Below are 20,261 nucleotides of genomic sequence, written 5' to 3'. Positions count from 1 at the left end.
GTTCTTGCTCTATCCCTCATTATCATGCACACAGGCGTTAGCCACATCATAAGCCATTTATTCAACAATTTTATGCCTTAGACTGCTTTTGGCCCCTGGACTAGGCCCTCGCTGCTCATCGCACGGGGGCTACACAGCCTGACAGAGCCACCCAGGGCCCAGAAACTCGTAGCCACAATGTCAGTGGCTATAACCGCTTCATTTGCCGCCGCTCCTGTCGGCGCTGCCTTTTCTCGTTGTGCTCTGGTGCTGGGGTGCCACTGTCTGCTGTGAACCAAGGGCCTAGTACATTGACCCACAGGAGGTAAAGGGCTCTGCCTGGGGCCTAGGAGAGAAAAGGTAACTTAAAGCCAAGTACAGGAAATGAAAGAAGAGAAGGGTTCGAGCCTTAGCTCCTCCTTGGGAGCCCCATGACCCACATACCAGAAGCCAGAAGGACCAGATGTAGAGAGAGAAGCAGCTGAGCACCTGCACGATGGCTGTCAGTAGGATCACATCCTTAAGGTGCCTGTGGATAGAAGGGAGGCTGCAAGGGCCAAAAATAGCAGACAAGCCCTACTTCAATTCCTTTCCACCCTGTTCCAGTTGCAGGCAGCTGTGGGTCTTGGGCTACCTGGGCCCCAGCACCCCAGCCCTGGGGCCGCTCACCTGGCCTGGCAGCGGGGGACACTCACTCTGCCATGCCCTGTTCCATGTTGAGGTCCATTCCACCATCCATCAGGGCCCCATCCTCAGAGAAGGCTGCCCTTGCCATCGAGCTCATAGAATGGTAGCTGGCCCCATATACTGCCAGACTAAAGCCCAGAGCCATCTGCAGAATAAAAACAGGGGTATTAAAGGCCAGCCACTGACCTTACAAGTTTATCCACTTGCCAGGATGGGGGACACTTACCCAGGCCCAAAACGAGGCAGATGAGTAGAAGATGACCAGGGTCACAAGACAGTAAATGGCCTGTAGGCAGACACAGGACCAGGCTGGGATCAAAAGCTTACTAGGAGTTCCCGTCGTGGCGCAGTGGTTAACGAATCCGACTAGGAACCATGAGGTTGCTGGTTCGGTCCCTGCCCTTGCTCAGTGGGTTGACGATCCAGCGTTGCCGTGAGCTGTGGTGTAGGTTGCAGACGCGGCTCGGGTCCTGCGTTGCTGTGGCTCTGGCGTAGGCCGGTGGCTACAGCTCCGATTAGACCCCTAGCCTGGGAACCTCCACATGCCACGGAAGCGGCCCAGGGAAATAGCAAAAAGACAAAAAAAAAAAAAAAAAGCTTACTAAACCATTGGCTTCCCTCAACTCTAACCAAGATTTAAGGCCATGCTATGAAAGGAGGACAAGCTTCTCACAGCGTTGAGGTCAGCTCCCCGAGTACCCAGACTCCCTTCTGACCCATCGGCCTACAAAAGAAGGCCCTGTGTACTTAGGAGGGGAAGAGTCTCCATCTGGGACACCCTCGTTTTTGTTTTTTTGTTCTGACTATTCAGCTCTTTTTTCTTTTCTTTTTATGGCTGCACCTGAGGCATATGGGAGTTTTGGGCTAGAGGTCAAGTCAGAGTTGCAGCTGCCATCCTACGCCACAGCCACAGCAATCTCAGGTGAGAGCTGCATCTGTGACATACACCACAGCTTGCGGCAATGCCAGATCCTTAACCCACTGAGTGAGGCCAGGGATCAAACTCTCATCCTGACGGACACTCCATCAGGTTCTTAACCCGTTGAGCCAGAATGGGAACTCCAATGTTTATTCCTTATTTTTCTTTTGCTTGTACCCATGCCACAGCTGTAACGAGAGCAAGAGCAGTGACAATGCCAGATCCTTAACTCACTGAGCCAACAGGGAACTCTTTTTTTTGGTCACACCTGAGGTGTGTGGAAGTTCCCAGGCAAGGGACTGAACCCACACCACAGCAATGACCCAAGCTGCTGCAGTGACAATGCCAAATCCTTAACCCAAGGCACCAAAAGAGAACTCCCCAATTTTTTTATCTGAGCCGCACCTGGGGCATACAGAAGTTCCCAGGCAAGGGGCTGAATCGGAGCTGTAGCTGCTGGGCTGCACCACCACCACAGCCATGTGGGATCTGAGCCACATCTGCGACCTATACGACAGCTCACAGCAGTGCCAGATCCTTAAACCACTGAGTGAGGCCAGGGATCGAACCTGCATCTTTCATGGATCCTAGTTGGGTTCATTAACCGCTAAGCCACAAAAGGAACTCCCTCATTTATTTTCAATTGGAGTTTTCTTTTCAGGCCTTGGCTGTCACATACCACCACCACTCCACCCCACTGAACAGAGCTGAGGACTGCGGGACCCTGGGTGGGCACATTAGCAAGGAAGCAAGCACTTACGTTGGCCCCCAGTATGATCCGCAGATAGAACTTCAGGGTCTCTTTGTTCTCCTCAAATATCTGCTTCTTCCCTCTCGTGCCCACTTTGCCCTTAGGCTGCAGAGAGATGGTGAGATGCTGTCAGAACCCTCGTCAGCCAGGGTCTTCTCTACTTTCCCACCATTCTGGTTAGCTACAGAGTTCCATCTGTACCTCATCTGACATCCCCATGGTGCTCAAACCTATTACAATCCTTGGAATGTCCACCTCTCCAAACTATCCTGCTTAGAGCTGACACCATCTTCCCTGCACACGCAGCAATGACTACCTCCTGCTCAGGATGGAAACAATCCAATACTAGGACAGTATCTCCTGGGTCCTCTGATAACTCAGTTGTGGGCGGACAAACCCTTTAGAAGGGACTCCTCTGAGTGGGCTTGAATGGTGCCCCTCTTGGGCCTCTGCAGGAGTAGACCAGATCTGAGCTGACGCGGCGTAGGCCTCTCAAACCTCTAGCTAGTCCTGATACTGTCTGGTACGGAAGCCTAGCCCACTCGGGCAAGACTTCTGATAAGGGTCCTTCGCCTCTCCACTGCCCACCTCGATCTGGTACGGCCCGGCCACTGGATGGCGCCCCTCTCTGGCCGACCCACGTCCCTTGCGGTCCTCCCTCTGTTTTCAGTCTCTCGGCCCCGGGACCGCTTTGCCATGACGACTCCGCCCCACCCGCCCTCCTTACCGCCATGGTGCGACGCAAATACCCAGGCAGGGAAAGAAGGGAGAGAGACAGAAACCGCAGTCACTGGATAACACATCGGCAGCAAGGCACTTCCGGTGCAGACCCAAATCGTCAGCAACTGGGACGGAAATGGGACGTCCACTTCCTTCCCAAGCTCCGCCCAGCAGAGTCGGCCGGACTACACTTCCCAGAAAGCATTGCGCGGGGGCGGAGGCGGCAGGGATGCGATGGCGGAGTCGCTGCCCCTGGAGGTGAGAGGAGGCCGCCCTCTGGCCTAGCTCGGGACAGACCCCGCCCTCGGGGTCCCAGGCTGTGGGGAGGGGCTGTCAGATAGCTCGCCTGGCCCCGCCCGTCTGGCGGAAACGACCTGCATCGGGAGATCCTAGGACCAGCAGGCTATGGGTAATGGCCCCGCCTTTGGGCCACTCCGTCCGCTTACCTTGAGGGACCATCCTCTCCGTTCCCATCGGCCCCAGGAGATTGTTGCTCTTTCACCTCAACGAGGACAGGGCCTCTGCCTATCCCCCATCTCTTGCGATGGCTGCCCCTCCCCCTCAATTCTGGAAGATATCGGCTCCATCCCATCATCCCCAAGGGTAACCCTATCTTGTCCCCATTGGCCCTTGGAATGGTCTCTCCATTCCCTCCTCCCAGAGAGACGCCGCCCCCGCCCCCCTCGCCTGGCGGTGGGCACCTGACTGCCCCTTCCCATCAACTTCAGGCATGGTCTCTGAGTTCCTTCCCTGGGGAGAGGCCTGCCCCTGGACTCCTTCTGCCCATAGTGATGGCCATCCCTACCCCTTTCACCCCATAGGATGTTTTCTCTTTCCTTAGCCGGGAGCAAGACCACTCTGCTGCCATTGTCTGTAGAGAGGTAACAGATTTTGTCCCCAGTGGTCTCTTGCGGTGGCCTCTCCATCCTTTTTGCTCTGAGACTTGGCAGCCCCCTCCCACAGCCCAAGGGAGACATGCCACCCTTTCCCCACTGGTCCTTAGAATGGTGCTCCTTCCCCTTAGCAAAAACAAGACAGCTCCAACCCCAGTGAGCCCCCTGCCATGGGATCCTTTCCTCCTTCTGCCCCAGAGGATATCTATTCCATCCCCAAAGATCTCAGAGATGACCAGTCATCTAGTAGTTCCTTGGGATGGGGTTCATAGCATGACCACTCCTCCCTATCATTGCCTCTTTTGGTCCCTCTGGAAAGGCCTCCTCCCTTCTCAGCTCAAAGAATCATGCTTCCTCCCCTCAGTGAGGCCAGCTTTATTGCCTTCCCTTTGCTCCTTGGGTTGGTTGCTGAACCCCAGAAGGCAGGATGGCCACTATCTTACCTCAACTGAGGCAGGTTTTCCTACCTTCCCCTGGGAACAGGGGTTTGATCAGTCCCAGTCCCCATCAGTGATCTCTTCCCCAGGCTCAGCTTCCCTGGCCCAGAAGCTGTTCTCCCCAGTCATTCTTTCAGTAATGATCTGCTTTATCTTCCCACCCCTTCCTTGAGCAAACCTTTGGTGAATATCAAGGTAAAAGACCATCCATCCTTACTTCATTCAATCTGTAAGTGTTGGCTGAGTACCTTCTGTGTACTGGGGATCAGAAAAGGGAAGAAGAGATCAGAATGCGCTGGTGAGGTCAGGCTTAAGGAAGAACATTCCAGGGAAAAGATCCACATAGGCAAAAGGAAATAAGGAAGTAGACAGGCTGTGTTTGTAGGTTTGTGGGTTGGGGAAGCTCTTGGACAAGGGGTCCAGTCAGGCCTGGAGGCCTGGCAGCACTGGCCCAGGAGAAGAGATTTTGTTTTGAGGGTACTAGGGAACGCTGAAGGTTTTCATCAGGAGTGCACTGAAACTGAAAGCTATTTTTTTAGGAAACTAACCTTGTTGCAGTGTGCAGATTGATTAGCAAGGATGAGCCTGGAGGCAGGGCGATCAGGTGGGAGACTGTGGAAGAAATCCAGTTCTGGGGTGAAGAAGATGTTGGCTACTAAGATGGTAAGGTTTCAAAAGTAGAAGCATTAATAGTAGCAACCCAGCAATGATTTATGAAACACCATATATATATAAAATTTAATCCCCATCATAAAGACTATGATCTAGATTTTTTAATATCCCTATTTTACAGGTGTGGAAACTGAGGCATAAAGAGCTCAAGTACTTGCCTGAGGTCAAACAGATCATACAGCTAGGAACTGTTGGAGCTGGGATTTGAATGAGTCTAAGTTAGCCTGGCCTAAAGCCTGTGCTTTACACCTGTATCTGAGAGTGAGAGACAAAAAGAGCATGAAGAGAACAAAGTATTATCAGGATCTTCAGGCAAGATACACTGTTGGCCTTGAAGCCCAAGGCCTGGAAAGGTGGGAGGAGAGGCTGCTTTGGACTGAGATTGAAAGGAAGGTGATGATAAAACATTTGGAGAAAGGATGCTGTGGACAGTTGGTGATACTAGACTAGCACATGAGTGATAAAACAATTTGGCGATACTGAATTGTTGATTATTCCTGTAGAGGTAACTATTAAAGCCATGCTAATGAATTTATTATCCTAGAAAGCAAACAGATTGAAAGACCTAGGTCTGAGCCCTGGGAGCCACAGAAGAATGCAGAAATAGGACAATTGGAGTGGTGAAAGGAGTCCTAAAAAAGTGTTACAGGAGTCGGGAGGGAAGATTCCAGAGTTCCCACTGTGATGCAGTGGGCTAAGAATCTGACTGCAGTGGCTTGGGTTGCTGTGGAGTTCCTGCACAGTGGGTTAAAGGATCCAGCATTGCCGCAGCAGCTGCGGTGTAGGTCACTGCTGGGCTCAGATTCAATCCCTGACCCACGAACTTCCATATGCCGCAGGAACGGCTATTTTAAAAGAGAAAGGGGGGGGGATTCCAGAAGAAAAGAATAGTTAGTACCGGATCATTTCTGGTCTCACAGGCCTCCAAGCCCCACCCACCCCTTGCCTCAGAGAGCATAGGTGGAGTCAGAGCCCGAGCCTACCAGCCTGGGTCTTGATGAGAAGGTGAGTTGGCAAGTGAAGAAGACAGGAAAGCGCGCAGTCCCAGTGTGACTTCCTGAAGCTACTGGAGGGGCATCCAACTTGCTGTGTTCTAGATTCTACTCGACCCTTTACCATGTTACTTACGGGTCACAATAACCCATTTAAATCTCACTACAAATGCCATTTTATAGATCAGGAAAACAAGGAGTTCCTGTCGTGGCGCAGTGGTTAACGAATCCGACTAGGAACCATGAGGTTGCGGGTTCGGTCCCTGCTCTTGCTCAGTGGGTTAAGGATCTGGCGTTGCCATGATCTGTGGTGTAGGTCACAGACGTGGCTCGGATCCCGCGTGGCTGTGACTGTGGCTGTGGTGTAGGCCGGCGGCTTCAGCTCCAATTGGACCCCAGCCTGGGAGCCTCCATATTCCATGGGAAGCAGCCCTAGAAAAGGCAAAAAAGACACCCCCCCCCAAAAAAAAAAATCATTAAAGAGCCTCATATAGATCAGGAAAACAAGACTCGGAGAGGTCAGTTAATTAAGGATTTGAACTAGGTGTATCTGGACCCAGTACCCAGATAAGCAGGAAATTTGATTTTTATCAGTTAAAAACGGCCTGCATCCAGGAGGTGCTGAGGAAAGTTTTCTTCACAGTCAAACTACCTGGAAGCTCAAGAGGGGAAGTGAAGACCCTATGAAGCTTAGGATCCAAGATGAACTAGACACCAGTCCTCTAGTCCTGTCTGACCTGTGCTGTCAGCTGGAGAAGGTTCCAAAGGCTCCCACCAGCACTAATAGTCCCCAATGCCCTATCTTTTTCCCTCAGATGCTCACATATATTCTGAGCTTCCTGCCTCTGTCAGACCAAAAAGAGGCCTCCCTCGTGAGTCGGGCTTGGTACTGTGCAGCCCGGAATGCCCTTCAGGAGGTAAGGTGTCCACCCCCGCCCGGCCCATGCTTCAGCTTGCTTATGGCCCTACTCATACATCAGCCATCCATTCATTCCTGCATACTTATTCATACACTCTTGGCTCTGGGTGCAGTGCTGGGACTCTCCAGATGAATAAAAAACAGTCCCCTCCCCTGAGAAGCTAATAGTCTAAGTGAAGGAGAAAAACAAATACGTGAGTGGTCAGGATGCCATGTGCTCAGTGCTGTAGAATGAAGGGTGCCTTGGGGACATGCAGGACATCCAAAGGGGACTGGCAGCGTCAGGAAAGGCTCCCTGAAGGAATAAGATGAAGATAAGCTTGGTCTTCCAGAACGAATCACAGCACGAGTGAGGGCACCAAAGTGTAAAATAGTTCTGGAAATGACCACACGAGTTCCCTCTGAACTGGAACTTAAATGTCTGTGGTAGATGAAGCTAGAAGAGGGTCAGACAGCAAGCTGGCAGATGTGTCAGGTGGCACTGCTGGAGCTTTCTCCTGATTCCCGTCATGGGCACTTTAAGGATTGTCAAGGCGAAAGTGTGTGAGATGGAGGGATGATTTCTAAGGTAGAAATCCCACAGCGCAGGGAGAACTGGAGGGGGCTGGTCGGAGTGGAGGGAGACAGCCCACTAGGAGATGAAAGCAGACGTCTGTGCTAGGTTGAAAGGCAAGCAATGATAGCTTTGCTTTTTTGTTAGATTTGGTTTAGCTCTTTGTTTTAGTCTGGACTTCTTTGATTATCACTGATGTTAAACACTTTTCTCATGACCTAACCATTGAGTTCCCCCTTTTATTTGTGTTCTTTATCCATTTTAACTATAAGGGTCTTGGTATTTTTCTTATCCATTTGTGTGAACTTTTTATACATTAAAGAGACTCATCTTTTACATATTGAAATATATTCTAAGAATATCTGCCTTTTAATTTGTAGATGTTTATGGGATAGAGGTTGAATTTTTAGGTTGTTGATTCTGAACATTCTTTTCTTTCTTATTTCTTCCATTGCTTTAGAGATCCTTTGCCTCTTCAGATCTGATAAATGTACAATCATATTTAGCTTTTTTAAAATTTTTTTTATTTCCTAGAGCAGTTTTAGATTCACAGCCAAATTGTTTATGTATTAAGGTCTGAATTTTTATATATACATTTTTTTTTCTTTTTTGATCTCCCTGAGGCATACACAGCTCCCAGGCCAGGGATCAGATCAGAGCCACAGTCTCAACCTAAGCCACAGCTGCAGCAATGCCAGGTCTTTAACCCACTGTGCTGGGTGGGGGGATCGAACCTGCATCCCCGTGCTCCCATAACACCACTAATCCCATTGCGCCATAGTGGGAACTCTATTAATTTTTTGGTTCGTGGAATTGATTTTGATTTATGCTCTAAGATAGAAAGCTAAACTGCTTAGTTTTCACATAGCCCAAATACCATTTGTGTATAATGCATTGGAAGCCTCCTCTGTCACATATCAAATATGTGTGTTTAGGTAGGTTCTGTTGTTATCTATCCAGTGTCACTGAGCTTAGTGTCTAAAGGAATTTGATTTGAACTTGTTGAAAATTTGAAGTAAAAGACAACTAAATGGTGAGATCCAGTTGGCAGTTGGATTTATGGGAGAGGAATTCAAGAGAAGGGTTGGTAATAAATACAGATGTGGGTGTCATTAAAGAACAGGTGGAGGTTTAAGCCATGGCTCTAAGTCACTTCCCCCAGGGAGAGCATGAAGAGCCCTGAACAGCAGGCCACAGAGAAAGCCCAGGGGAGGACCCCAGAGCAAAGGCAGGAGGGGGAAGGGGTCTGCAGAGGGGGCTGAGGAGACCCCAGCAAGAGTAGGGCACGGAAGTCAAAGGTGAAGAACATTAAAAGCTTTGAGTAGAGAGTAAACCAGTTATAATGAAAAAAAAAATCATTATATATATTAAAAAAAAAAAGCTTTGAGTAGATGGCTAACAGTGTCAAATCCCACAGAGTCCAGAAAATAAAGAACAGATAGTGTCCATGATGTTTGACATCCAGGGAGGTCACCAACGGCTTCAGCCTTTTGGCATCTGGCAGGGAAGCCAGGCGGCTTGAGGAGTCAATGAGAAGAAAGGAAGTGAGACCTCATTTGCAAAATTATTCATGAGAGGAAGGAAATACACCCAAATGTAAAGAGAGCTTGAGGTGGGCTTGACAGAAGGATTTTTTTTTTGTATTTTTGTATTTTTTGGGCTGGCACCCTCGGCATATGGAGGTTCCCAGGCTGGGGGTTTAATTGGAGCTGTAGCCACCAGCCTATACCACAGCCACATGGGATCCGAGCCGCTTCTGCGACCTACACCACAGCTCACAGCAATGCCGGATCCTTAACCCACTGAGTGAGGCCAGGGATCAAACCTGCAACCTCATGGTTCCTGATCCGATTCACTTCTACTGAGCCACAATGGGAACTCCGACAAAAGGACTTTAAGTGGGAGAAATCGGTAAGGTGTTTCTATGCTGAAGGAGTCACTAGGGAGGAAAGAGGTGGTGGCTACCACCTGAGGTGGTAGCAGAGACAGGCTCCAGGCTTGGTCTTGTGGAAAATGGAGGGGATGTCCCCTCTCCTCAGGAAGCGGAGGGGCGGGGATGGCAATATGATGCTATTTGCTGAGGAAGTTCCCTAAAGATTGGTGGGTTCTTTGCTTGGTGAATTCGGAGGCTAAGCTATCCTAGGGGAGTAAGTAGAGAAACTGAGGCCAGGGCCTCAGCAGAGATGTTCTGAATGGTCACAACGCACGAGAGAGAAAGTTACCAGAGACACACGGAGGGCATCACTAACTCAGGTGGTGATGCTGCCTATCTGTGCCCAGCACCGAGCTGGGCCTCAGGGGTGCAAAGCTGGGGCAGACACGCACTCAGAGTTGGTAGTTGGAGGGAGACAGCACAAGTCGAGAGGAGGGGGCTGGGTGCTGCACTCGGAGCCTTCCGAGGCATGCCAAGGATGCAGAGAAGATCCAGGAAGGACCCTGTGAAGAAGCGCATGCTTGGGCTCAATCTCTAGAGGAATGAGTATTCTCTAAATAGACAAATAGGGGTAGGTGAGGGGTCAGGCACCCCCCCCCCAAAAAAAAAACAATCCAGGAAAAAAAAAAGTTTAACCCAGGCTTGAGAGCATGAGACAACAATCACAAGTTGGTATTCGCAGAGCCAGCGTGGAGCGGGTGCAGGCATGGAAAGCTGGGACTGAAGTAGGCAGGGGTCTGACAGAGAAAGGCTCAGGTGCCAGCAGGATGCTCCGTCTCCATCTTGCGCAGTGGCGACCCGTCAAAGGGCCTGAAGAGCATGGCCAGTTACCTCTTTGTGAGGATCACCCTGGTAACAAAACCAAGGAGTCTGGAGGCCAGGATCCTGACCAGGAGGAAGCTGCTGTAATATATTCGGACAGGTAGTAAGGGCACCTGAGCTAAGGCAGAGCAGTGAGGGGGGAGCAGAAAGCCGTATTACAGTGTATCGAGGAGATGGGATGGAGACTTCGGTCATCGTGGATATGAGGGAACCGTCTAGGAAGACACCCAGATCTCTGACTTGGGTGACTGGTAGAGGACGCTGAGGATTCAGAAGGGCCAGAGTCCAGGAATAAGACGGTGAACTCAGATTTGGGCAGGTTACACCTTTGTATCTGCAGAGGTCCATCGGGCCGTGGCTCTCAGGAAGAAGGTGTGAACCACAAATACAGTAATTGGAGGGGGATGCAGGGCAGTCCGCTGGGGAGGAGGGAAACTGCGTGTGTGGTGGAGCGGAGCCAACTATGGAGAATGCCCTGGCCTATGACTGAGTCTTTCTCTTTTTTGGTGACCCTGAAAGAGGCTGATGGGGTGCAGGCTAGAAGACAGAAGAGCTAAGAGGGCAGAGGCTCAGCACCCCGAGAGGGAAAGAGCTTTAGTGGGAGACTGGCCATCCATAGCAGGTAGCATGACAGAGAGGGCACTTGTACGAGGTCAGCAGAGGACTCCCTGGATGTTGATGCCCTTGCTGGAGAAGAGCTGCTGCTGGGAAGCAGTGATTCTCTGGAGACAGTGATGGAGGGCGACGTGGGCGAGTCCGTGGTAAAGAGGTGGCCACAGTGAGTGTGGGTGCCCTTGTGCTTTCAAGAAGCATGACTCTAGAAGGGAGGGGTGGGAGGTGAGAAGAGGGGGTGCAGGACCCAGGGAGGCTATTTGTTAAGACTCTGGGGTGTTTGTGGACCCTGAGAAAGGAGCAGTGGAAAGGCAGAGACTGCAGGATGCTTTGAGGAGAAGGTCAGGGACAGGCTCAGTGGCCGGGAGGAGGGTGTTGCCTTGAATCCAAAAGCAGGAGAGGGAAGGAGTTTAGGATGGGTCCTGCCAGGGGTGGGCTGGCAGATGTGAACAGGCAGAGGGGCTGTGGTTTCTTTGTGAAGCGGAAAGGTCCTCTCTGAGAAGGCTGAAGTGAGCGGAGGGTGCACCAGGGGCTGGAGAAGATCATGGGCTTAGAGAGAGTCTTAGGGAACTGACAGAGGGGTAGGCCAGTGCTGACAGCGCAGGCCAAGGGGGAGAGCGTGGCCTCCTTGGGCAGAATGCTGTATCCCCAGCACACACCCAGAGGCGGCGGCGGCCTTGTCATCCTGGCTGGGCAGAGGGCAAGGAGAATGGGCACAGCAGCCTGACAGGGGCAGGGCCACTAGGACCTTGAGGAGAAGTGATCAGGGGAGAGGCCTTTTGGAGTCTAGCAAAGAAGGAGAAGGCAGAAGAAGCAAAGTGGGCAGTCAGCCTCCGGGGATAAAGGTGAGATGAGAATAGGGATAAGGGAAATGAGGAAAAGGAGGCAGCCGGGGTCAGAGCCTGGGATCGTAGAGTCTACCATTTTAGCACTGGGGCTGCTCCAGCTAACCATGAGCTGCAGACAGAGCATTGATCGAGAACTTTTTTGGTTCCTCTGCCAAACTCAGCCATCCCCGCTGGGAAGCCAGGCCACAGCTACCTGGGCACCTAGGGCCCTGCTGATATCCCACCACTGTCACGTCCCAGAAAGTAGTCTGGAGACACCTACTAGCAGGAACCACCTCCCAGGGCTCAGCAGGTGGATGAGGAGGTAGTACCCCAGCTAGTAGGTGCTACAGAAGATTCTGTCTCATCAGCGCCAAGCTGGGGTCTACATGGCTCACCAGGCCAGGCTAGGATGCTGACTAGGTGACTTCTTATTTTCCCTGACCCACCCCCACTTAATTCCAATTTTTCTCAAATAAGAAGATAGACAAAGGCAGCACCCCAACATACACCTGAGCTGTGTCCATTCCGGAGGGAGCCCTGTTTGTCTGCCACCAGATTGGTCACTGTGAAGATGTCAGGATGGCTCAGCTCCTGCCTTCTGCTGCTTGAGGTGTCTCTAAAGCCCCTGGAAATGACCCTCAAGATCTGACTACTCACTGGAGACCAGAACCCCTCAGTGCCAGGACATAGATTTTCTCAAAGACCTTCTTGGTTTTTTGTGTTTGTTTTTGCTTTTTAGGGCCACACCTGTGGCATATTGAAGTTCCCAGGCTAGGTAGGGGCTGTACCCAAGGCATATGGAGGTTCCCAGGCTAGGGGTCGAATCAGAGCTGCAGCTGCTGGCCTGCACCACAGCCACAGCAACACCAGATCCAAGCCATGTCTGTGACCTATACCACAGCTCATGGCAACACCAGATCCTTAACCCACTGAGCGAGGCCAGGGATCGAACCTGCATCCTCATGGATACTAGGCGGGCTTATTACCGCCGAGCCACAATGTGAATTCCCTCTCAAAGAACTTCTAGATGCAGGCATGTTAACTTCGGATTCCTGTGCCTACAGACAGGAGAGCCGTGTCTCTGAGATGGCTTTCCAAGTCTTCACACAGGCTTCAGGACTTTAGTAGGTACGACAGAGTCCTGGCCTCTCACAGTCAGCGAACATGTATCACTTTTAGCAGGTTTAGCACATTTGCCAGATAATTACTCATTTACACTTAAGACGCCAGCATTGGGAAAGGAGGAGACCAGGGAGCTAGCCCTTCTGTGGATGGGGTGGCTGAAGCTGGAGCAGGTACCCATGGAGTCCTCCTTTGGGCCTTTAGAAGCATCTTCCTAGGGCCCAAGAAGGGGGCTTTCCTACATTGGAGCCAGAGACCAGAACCCTGCTGCTTCTGCCTGCTGCTCTACTGCCACGAATGATACGTGGCCCTAACAGGCTGCTCCTGAGCTCCTGTGTTTGAGTCCAGGAGAGAGCACCTGTGTGATGGCTTGGCGGCTGCCTCCTCCCCCACTAAGGAAATCAGCGGGGAGTGGGGAGGTGGTCTCAAATCGCACCCCCACCCCACAGCTGAAAGTCCTTTAGGCCAAGCCCTGCCCTTTCATTGGGTAGCTTCTGCTGCCTCCAGCCAGCCCTGCACTTGAACTCGGGGATTGTCTACCTTGCTCACAGGAAAGCGGTGAGAGAGGGAAGAATATTCCTGGCAGCTGAGGCTCAGAAAGATTTAAAAAGGAGGAAAATTGAAGGCTGCTGGAGCTGAGGCCTGCGGGGGTGGCATGTGACTGGTGGGGGCGGGTGCTGCCTGGCAACCAGCAGGGCTCTGCAGTCCCCCCTCCGGAGTTCACTCTACTCATCATCGGATGGGCTCCTCCGTCACTGCAGGGCTTGGAAATGGCTGGAAGCAGGCTTTACCTTTCCTTTCTCTTCCTCTCTGACCCTTTGAGTACATTCAGACACTGGGATCCTGCCCAGCTCTCTCCTTAGATCTGAGAGGGGGACCGAGGTCCCCAGTACCCCCATTGTCTCCCGATGTCCACGGGGGAATCTGTGGGGAGTGCTCCTCTCATCCATAACAACCTTGTTGTCTAAAATGGGAACCTGGTTTGAGCACCAGATTCCCGAGCAGGAGCTGGTCTCCCCCTTAGCACAGGCTCCTTTCTGTGGCGACAGCCATAGGCGGCTGGTTCTCGTACCTGGGAATGAGCTCCACGTGTCTTTCTGGGCGAATCCTGTGGATAAGCATTTTGCCGGAGCGCCTATTAGGTGTCGTGTCTGCCTTTCTGGTTCCCTTTTGATGTTCTGTGGACAACAAGCAAGGAGTGTCGGCTTGCGCTTGCCGTAACTCCCAGAGGACAGGTTTTTCAGGGAGCTTGCTTGTGAAAACACGAGTTTTTGATTGCGTACCACTTGCCTGCAGCCTGGGCGTGGGCCGGGGATAGAGAAACAGGGCTCGGATGTTAGAAACCCAGCTCTCTTCTCCCTCCCCCCAGAGACCAGTTAGTTCCCCACATTCCCCACTGTCCTTTGACTCCTTCTGGCACCAGGTCAGGGAAGCGTCTACAAAAACATCTCCCTCACTGCGGGCTCCACAAACTCCTACACAAGCCAACTTTTTCCCACGACCACGTCAAGCACGTAGCCCCGAGCTTTTCTCCCCCCACTCCACGACTCTGCGGGCTCCCCACGCTGTTCCCCTACAGCCGGGCCAACTCCTCCCCGCCTTTGAGATTCAGTCTCTGAGCTCCTATCCACAGAAATGGGACGCTGGTCCCTCCTTACCTGGACAGGCAAGACAGACCCTCCGATGACAAGCCGCAGGCATCGCAAGCACCTCTTAAACTCTCGAGCCTAAAGGACCCACACGTGTGAGCTCCCGCACTCACCCACGCATGCGCACACCACACACACGGGCATGCGCACATGTTCAACAACACACAAAACCCATTTTTACAAACATTCATGTGGCCGAGACACTGAGGCCATCCTGGGACCGCAGCCTCACTGCCTGCCCCAGATTTCTGCACGTGGGTCACAGGGAATTGTGGTGAGCGACACCTGTGTTGCTTCTTCCTGCCGTCAGCTGGTCTGACAGCTATTTATATTCTCTCGAGAATGTGGCAGAGGCTGGTTGCTTAGCTAATGCCAAGCTGAGGCCTGGTCTCAGAGCCACTATCTGAAAGTCCCAAAGGTTGGGGTCCAGCCTACTTTGTCCTGCTCCCTGGGTGCTTTGCTGGCTCTCCTCCAGGCCACCCCCCAACCCTGCCGTACCCAGCATAGCAAGTCCCCACTCTGGCCCAGCCCCTCCAGAGGCATTCATTCTGTCCACCACTCGCCTTCCTGTCGTCCCCTTACAGTCATTCCGTTTGAGCCCCAGTGTGAACTGTCCTCCCAGCTCCCACTTCCCCTCGGCAGCCCCCTCAACCATACAGGACACCCCACACCACAGTGGGTCCCCACCACACACCACAGGGCCCTTTCCTGACGTGCCCTCCCAACTCTGGCCAGTGAATTGCCATGAGACCCGATGCCCAGTACACTCTGAGACCCAGGGGCTAATCCTGGGCCTACTGCTGCCCCTTAGAGCCACGTGCGGTACAACATCCCCGTGTCCTCTGCCTCCCTTCCGGCCATTAAGAGCCTGGGTCTCAGGGGCATCTCCTGCATCAGCCTGACCAACCTGGATGGCTCGCCGGCTTCACACGAGGTGCTGCAGTCTGTTGCCGACCACCTAGGGCCGCACTTACAGAGCCTGTGCCTTGGTGGAGGCAGCCCCACAGAGGCCTCCTTCGTGGCTCTGATCCTGGGCTGCCCGGCCCTGCGTATCCTTGACCTCAGTGGCTGCAACAGCCTCTTCACATCAGGCATGCTGCTGGCTCAGCCCGAGACGGCGCAGCGGGTCCAGCAGGCCCTGAGCGGCCTCCGTGAGCTCAGTCTGGCTAGCCTGCGGGACCTGGCCGATCTCAGCTTCAACCGGCTCAGCAGCTGCGCCCCCAGCCTGGAGCGCCTCTCCTTGGCCTACTGCCACCTCACCTTCGAACTGGGCCCAGCCCAGGGCTCCCTTGGCCCCCAGGACTCCTCCCCCTCCCAACTCTCCTTCTGCAACCTGCTGCGGTTTGTGAAGGAGCGGGCTGCTAGGCTGCACGCCCTGGACCTGAGTGGCACTGGCTTGCCCCCCGAGGCCCTGCAGGCCCTGGGCCAAGTGGCCGGGCTGAGGCTGCAGGAGCTGAGCCTGCACAGCTGCCGGGACCTCTCCACAGAGGCCGTGGCTGCCCTTTGCTGCCAGCAACCAGGCCTTACCTCCCTGGACCTCAGCGGCTGCTCAGAACTGGCTGACGGGGCAATCTTAGCTGTGAGCCGGGGCCTGCGGCACCTGCAGCGGCTGAGTCTGAGGAAGCTGCAGCGGCTGACGGATGCAGGATGCTCAGCGCTGGGGGGGCTGCAGGAGCTGCAGAGCCTGGACCTGGCCGAGTGCTGCCTGCTAAGAGGGCGGGCATTGGCCCAGGCCCTGGGCTCGGTGCGCGGAGCTCCACCCCCACTGGCCTCCCTCAGCCTGGCCCACTGCTCCTCACTCAAGGTGAGCGTCCCATCCCCTTCCTTCCTCACCAGGGCCAGGGACTGGGGGGACTGGCAGGGAGGCACCAGGGAGGTGCCTGGTGTTTGTATCCAAGGAGTAGCCGTTAGAACGGAACTCAGGACGCAGGCTGGAAGGGGAAAGGAGCCAAGGCAGACAGAGATAGAGGGCGGTCCACGGCTGGGGGCAGGCGGGCAGCCCAAAGTGACACACACGTCACAAGCCAATGTCTTGGTGACCACTGCAGTCTCGGGAGGGGACGGAGGGTGGGGGTTCTGGGGGCGAAGAAGGCTGGGGAAAGGAAGTGAGCCCTGCTGGGAAGGGGCAGTGAGGCGAGGTTACAGGAGCAGCGGTTGCTCCATCCGGGCCCGAGGGGGTAACTGGACGTAGCAGCAGCAGGGTCAATTCTTGCCTGAAGCCAGTTCCATCAATAGCCCAGTCCCTTTGGGTGGCATCCCAGTCTTGGCAAGGTCAATCTCTCCCGTTTTAGCAGATTATTCCTTCAGTCTAGCATGGTGCCCAGGGCATTCCCCACCTGGAAACCGGCTCAACCTTCCCCCACAAATGCCTTTCTTCCCCTGCCCTGCGCCGCCCTCACCGCTTCACCACTGTCTCTTAACTGCTCTCCCTGGGGCCCCCCCATTCTGTGTCTCTGCATCTCCCTACAAAGCAGTTTGCTCTGTTCTGCCCTTAGTCCCCGCCCCCACGCCAACTGCTCCTGGCCGGGGGCAGCCCTACCCTCTCTGTGCCCTCACACTTCTAGAGGGAGCATATCTGGTGGGCTCCACCAGGATCAGATGTGCACCGCGGTGCTGGGAGCATGGGCCGGATGGAAACCTTCAAAATGCTTACCTGCATCCTCTTGCCCAGCCAGTGTAGGCATTCATGGCCTCCCAGTGTCCCACCTCTACAGCCGCCCCCCACCCCCCCGCCATTGACCAGCACAGGCACATTGTTGCTGTCTTCCATGGACCCTGTGGGACCTCCCTATTGCCTGTGGGGTTGGAACCTTGGGCAGAAGCTTCCTAGTGACCCCTGCCAAACCTGGCGACACAGGCACAAGACACCTCTGTATTGCCCTCTCCCTTTTCCACTTCCCCCCTAGGACGCCTCGGTGCTCTCCCTGATCCCAGTGCTGGGCCCAAGCCTCAGGGTGCTGGACTTATCCTCCTGTGTGGCTCTCAGCAACCAGACCATGCAGGCCATCTGCACCTACCTCACCCAGCTCTCAGTCCTGCGCCTGGCCTGGTGCAAGGAGCTCCGGGACTGGGGGCTTCTGGGGCTGCAGGAACCAAGTGAGGAGACTTCGCAGGGGCCCCAGGTGCGGGACCCTCGAAGTCATGGGGGGAGGGGTGCTCCCCGAGCTCAGCTGCCCTCCTGAGTCTCCCTGGGAACGTTTGAAGGCAAACTCAGGAGGAACCTGAGAAGCAGGGGCTTCCTCCCACAGCCACACCGAGAGCTGGAACATCAGGCCTCCAGCCTCAAGGATCCTTCTCCCCAGCCACAGGGCCCCTCCCTGCTCATGCTGCAGGCCCTGCGGGAGTTGGACCTCACAGCCTGCAGCAAGCTGACTGATGCCAGTTTGACCAAGGTGTGTGGCTTGGGGGCTCGGATGGGCTGAGGATCCTGGGACTGGAGCCAGGGGCCCGGGTCAACCCATTTTTTGCTTGGAAAACCTTCCTTTCTCATTAGCTTCTGCTGCCTGCAGCCACTCCTCTGGCTGCAAATGGGGGAAGCTGGAAGTGCTCCAGCGTCACATCATCCTCCACCCCATCCTTGCAGGTGCTCCAGTTCCCCCAGCTGAAGCGGCTCTCCCTGAGTCTGTTGCCAGCTCTCACGGACAAGGGCTTGGTCGCTGTGGCCAGGGGCTGCCCCAGCCTGGAGCGCTTGGCACTGAGTCACTGCAGCCTCCTCAGTGACGAAGGCTGGGCCCAGGCAGCCGGCTCCTGGCCAAGGCTGCAGCACCTCAACCTGTCCAGTTGCAGTCAGCTCACAGCGCGGTGAGTGTGTCCGGCGCTGCCTTGGTGTGCGGGCTTGGGCTGGGCTGGGCCCTGTGCCCGGTCGGGTGCTCATCCAGCGGCCTCCCCGCAGAACTTTGGATTCCATTGGGCAGGCGTGCAGGCAGCTCCAGATGGTAGATGTGGCCCTGTGTCCTGGCATCAGCATAACTTCCGTTAGGCGGTTCCAAGCCCAACTGCCCCAGGTGACCTGTGTCCAGTCCCGCTTCGTGGGAGGGGCTGACCTGACCCTAACACTCTGAGGACAGGTCAGTACCAGCCCTGTGGCTCAGCCTGTTACCTCCGGTGTCCCCAGCCCTGGCCTCTTGACCTAGAGTTTGACACAGTGCCTCCTGCCTCCTCCTGCTACGTATCCCAGAGCCCCTTTCTCAAGCTCTAAACCCCTTTTCTAGGACTTGGGCTTCCTGCCCCTGTCCCACAGCCCAGCACGAACTTTGTCCAGCTACATGTCACTGCCCTGGGCCCCTAGAAGTACCACCTCCCGCTCTCCTGTCCAGGCCTAGGTCCAGAGGCCAGGCCCACAGGGAGGCTGGGTCTGGTGCTGGGGAGGAGCAGACCCTGCTCTTGCCCAGCCCATTTCTCACACTAAGGCCTGTGCCCCACCTGGTTCCTCTCAGGAGCTCTTCCGGCCCCCCACCAGCACTGAACTTCAGCAGCCAAGCCACAGTCTTTGTTGTACACCCAACAAGATTAAAAATTCCAGATCGTACCTTCTTGTCTGAAGTTCAGGGGCCCTTGCCCTTCCCACCTCAGGTGAAGCAGCCCAGCCCAGGGGTGATGGGCAGGAAATACCAGAGGGCCAGACAACTTGCTCCTTACACCCAGCCCAAAGCCCTACAGGTGCCCCTGGTGGGGCCTAGCTTCTCCCCCACATTGTGGGACACTCTGGAGGCCTCTCCCCAGCACGAGCCCCAGGACATGTCCTACAGCAAAGGCGCATCTGTGTGCACTGGTCCCAGCCAGACCCCAGGGCCACTGTGATTAAGGATGCCCGACTGAGTCAGCGAGGCTGTTTTCAGGACACATGCACACACAAAAGATACGCAAGAGGACAACATCTCTGGGTAGGAAGGGTCATTAGAGGTCATCTAGTCCAAGCTCCTCGACAGTGCTGGTGACTTCTCAGGCAGCCCTGACAAAGTGTCCTCCATGCATCCACCCACACTTTGTCCACCCATCTGTTCATTAGTTCTAGGAGCAGCCAACCAGGCGGGCTCAGTGCCTGTGGGCACTGTGTTCTAGGTGGGGAGTCAGAGGTGGGGCACTTTCCCAGCCCCCAGGCCAGCTGGGGAAGGAAATCCATCAACAGGAAGGGCCAGGACAGTATACAGGCTGTGCACACACAGAGAAGGCAGTTCCCATGACTGGGAGCCCAGGGCAGCAATGAGCTTAGCCTGGGAGGTCAAGCAAGACTCAAGTCAGTGAAAAAGAGGAGGCCGGGAAGGGGACAAGCAGTTAGAAGGGACCAGGGAGGTGCACAGAGGCAGAGCTGGGGCTGGCGGGGGGTGGGGGCCGGGAGGATACCAGCTTGGACTGAGCTCCGAGAACCCTGAGGTCAAAGGCAGTCTGTCAGAAGGGCTAAACCGCATGTCTGCAACCCATTATCCACTGGCAGTAGGGAAGCACTGAAGAATACAGGAGGGGTGTAGGTGTGTGTGTGTGCGCGATCACATCAGCTTCCTGTTTGAGAAAGCAGCTGGGGTAGGTGATATTGAAAAGACTGGAGGAGCAAGACAGGAGGCAGTAGGTCGGGAGGTTCTTGCCCAGATGATGGTGGCCTGAACAAGTGACCGGAGACACTGAGAAGAAAGAATTGATGGTATTAGGAGACTTGACTGCCTTTGGGATCCCCTGCCCCCACATGCACCTTGAACCAAGAGGAGACTATTCCTGGTGTGACGGGAAGTCTGCACCCACGAGTGGGCATGTTGGCTCTGGATGCTCAAGTCAGA

General features: G+C 54.4%; 2 protein-coding genes across 14 annotated transcripts; one reads left to right on the top strand and one right to left on the bottom strand.

The window, feature by feature from the left end:
• Window positions 1-37: 37 nt before the first annotated feature.
• Window positions 38-3,200, bottom strand: TMEM208 (transmembrane protein 208). 2 transcript variants are annotated; one of them, XM_047793990.1, is made up of 6 exons: window positions 3,064-3,196; window positions 2,346-2,441; window positions 893-952; window positions 675-811; window positions 424-508; window positions 38-325 (listed from the first exon to the last, which is right to left on the bottom strand). In XM_047793990.1, the coding sequence occupies exons 1-6, from the start codon at window positions 3,067-3,069 to the stop codon at window positions 188-190; spliced, it is 522 nt and encodes a 173-aa protein (XP_047649946.1). In that variant the 5' UTR covers window positions 3,070-3,196; the 3' UTR covers window positions 38-187. The 2 variants fall into 2 exon arrangements, with proteins under 2 accessions (XP_047649946.1, XP_047649947.1); XM_047793991.1 differs by lacking the exon at window positions 893-952 and having other exon boundaries at window positions 3,064-3,200.
• Window positions 3,201-3,239: 39 nt separating this feature from the next.
• Window positions 3,240-19,018, top strand: LOC125134543 (F-box/LRR-repeat protein 2-like). Of its 12 annotated transcripts, none has more exons than XM_047793982.1 (7): window positions 3,240-3,314; window positions 6,866-6,967; window positions 15,356-16,294; window positions 17,397-17,612; window positions 17,739-17,882; window positions 18,074-18,291; window positions 18,383-19,018. In XM_047793982.1, exons 1-7 carry the CDS (start codon window positions 3,291-3,293, stop codon window positions 18,549-18,551), a joined length of 1,812 nt encoding a protein of 603 aa, XP_047649938.1. In that variant the 5' UTR covers window positions 3,240-3,290; the 3' UTR covers window positions 18,552-19,018. The 12 variants fall into 12 exon arrangements, with proteins under 12 accessions (XP_047649938.1, XP_047649936.1, XP_047649932.1 ...); XM_047793980.1 differs by having other exon boundaries at window positions 15,302-16,294; XM_047793976.1 differs by lacking the exon at window positions 3,240-3,314 and having other exon boundaries at window positions 6,483-6,967; window positions 15,302-16,294; window positions 18,383-18,557; window positions 18,927-19,018.
• Window positions 19,019-20,261: the final 1,243 nt, after the last annotated feature.

The sequence above is a fragment of the Phacochoerus africanus genome, chromosome 8, assembly GCF_016906955.1.
Source record: "Phacochoerus africanus isolate WHEZ1 chromosome 8, ROS_Pafr_v1, whole genome shotgun sequence".
Taxonomy (NCBI): Eukaryota; Metazoa; Chordata; class Mammalia; order Artiodactyla; family Suidae; genus Phacochoerus; species Phacochoerus africanus.
This window is presented reverse-complemented; position numbering and strand designations above follow the sequence as displayed.

Coding starts and splice junctions, on each gene's coding strand:
- TMEM208 (XM_047793990.1), bottom strand. Junction 953..2,345: donor GGATCATACTGGGGGCCAAC/GTAAGTGCTTGC, acceptor GTCTGCCTACAG/GCCATTTACTGTCTTGTGAC. Junction 509..674: donor ATGGAACAGGGCATGGCAGA/GTGAGTGTCCCC, acceptor TTCTATCCACAG/GCACCTTAAGGATGTGATCC.
- LOC125134543 (XM_047793976.1), top strand. CDS start 6,734: ATGAAGCTTAGGATCCAAGATGAACTAGACACCAGTCCTCTAGTCCTG. Junction 6,968..15,301: donor CCCGGAATGCCCTTCAGGAG/GTAAGGTGTCCA, acceptor GCTGCCCCTTAG/AGCCACGTGCGGTACAACAT. Junction 16,295..17,396: donor CCCACTGCTCCTCACTCAAG/GTGAGCGTCCCA, acceptor CTTCCCCCCTAG/GACGCCTCGGTGCTCTCCCT.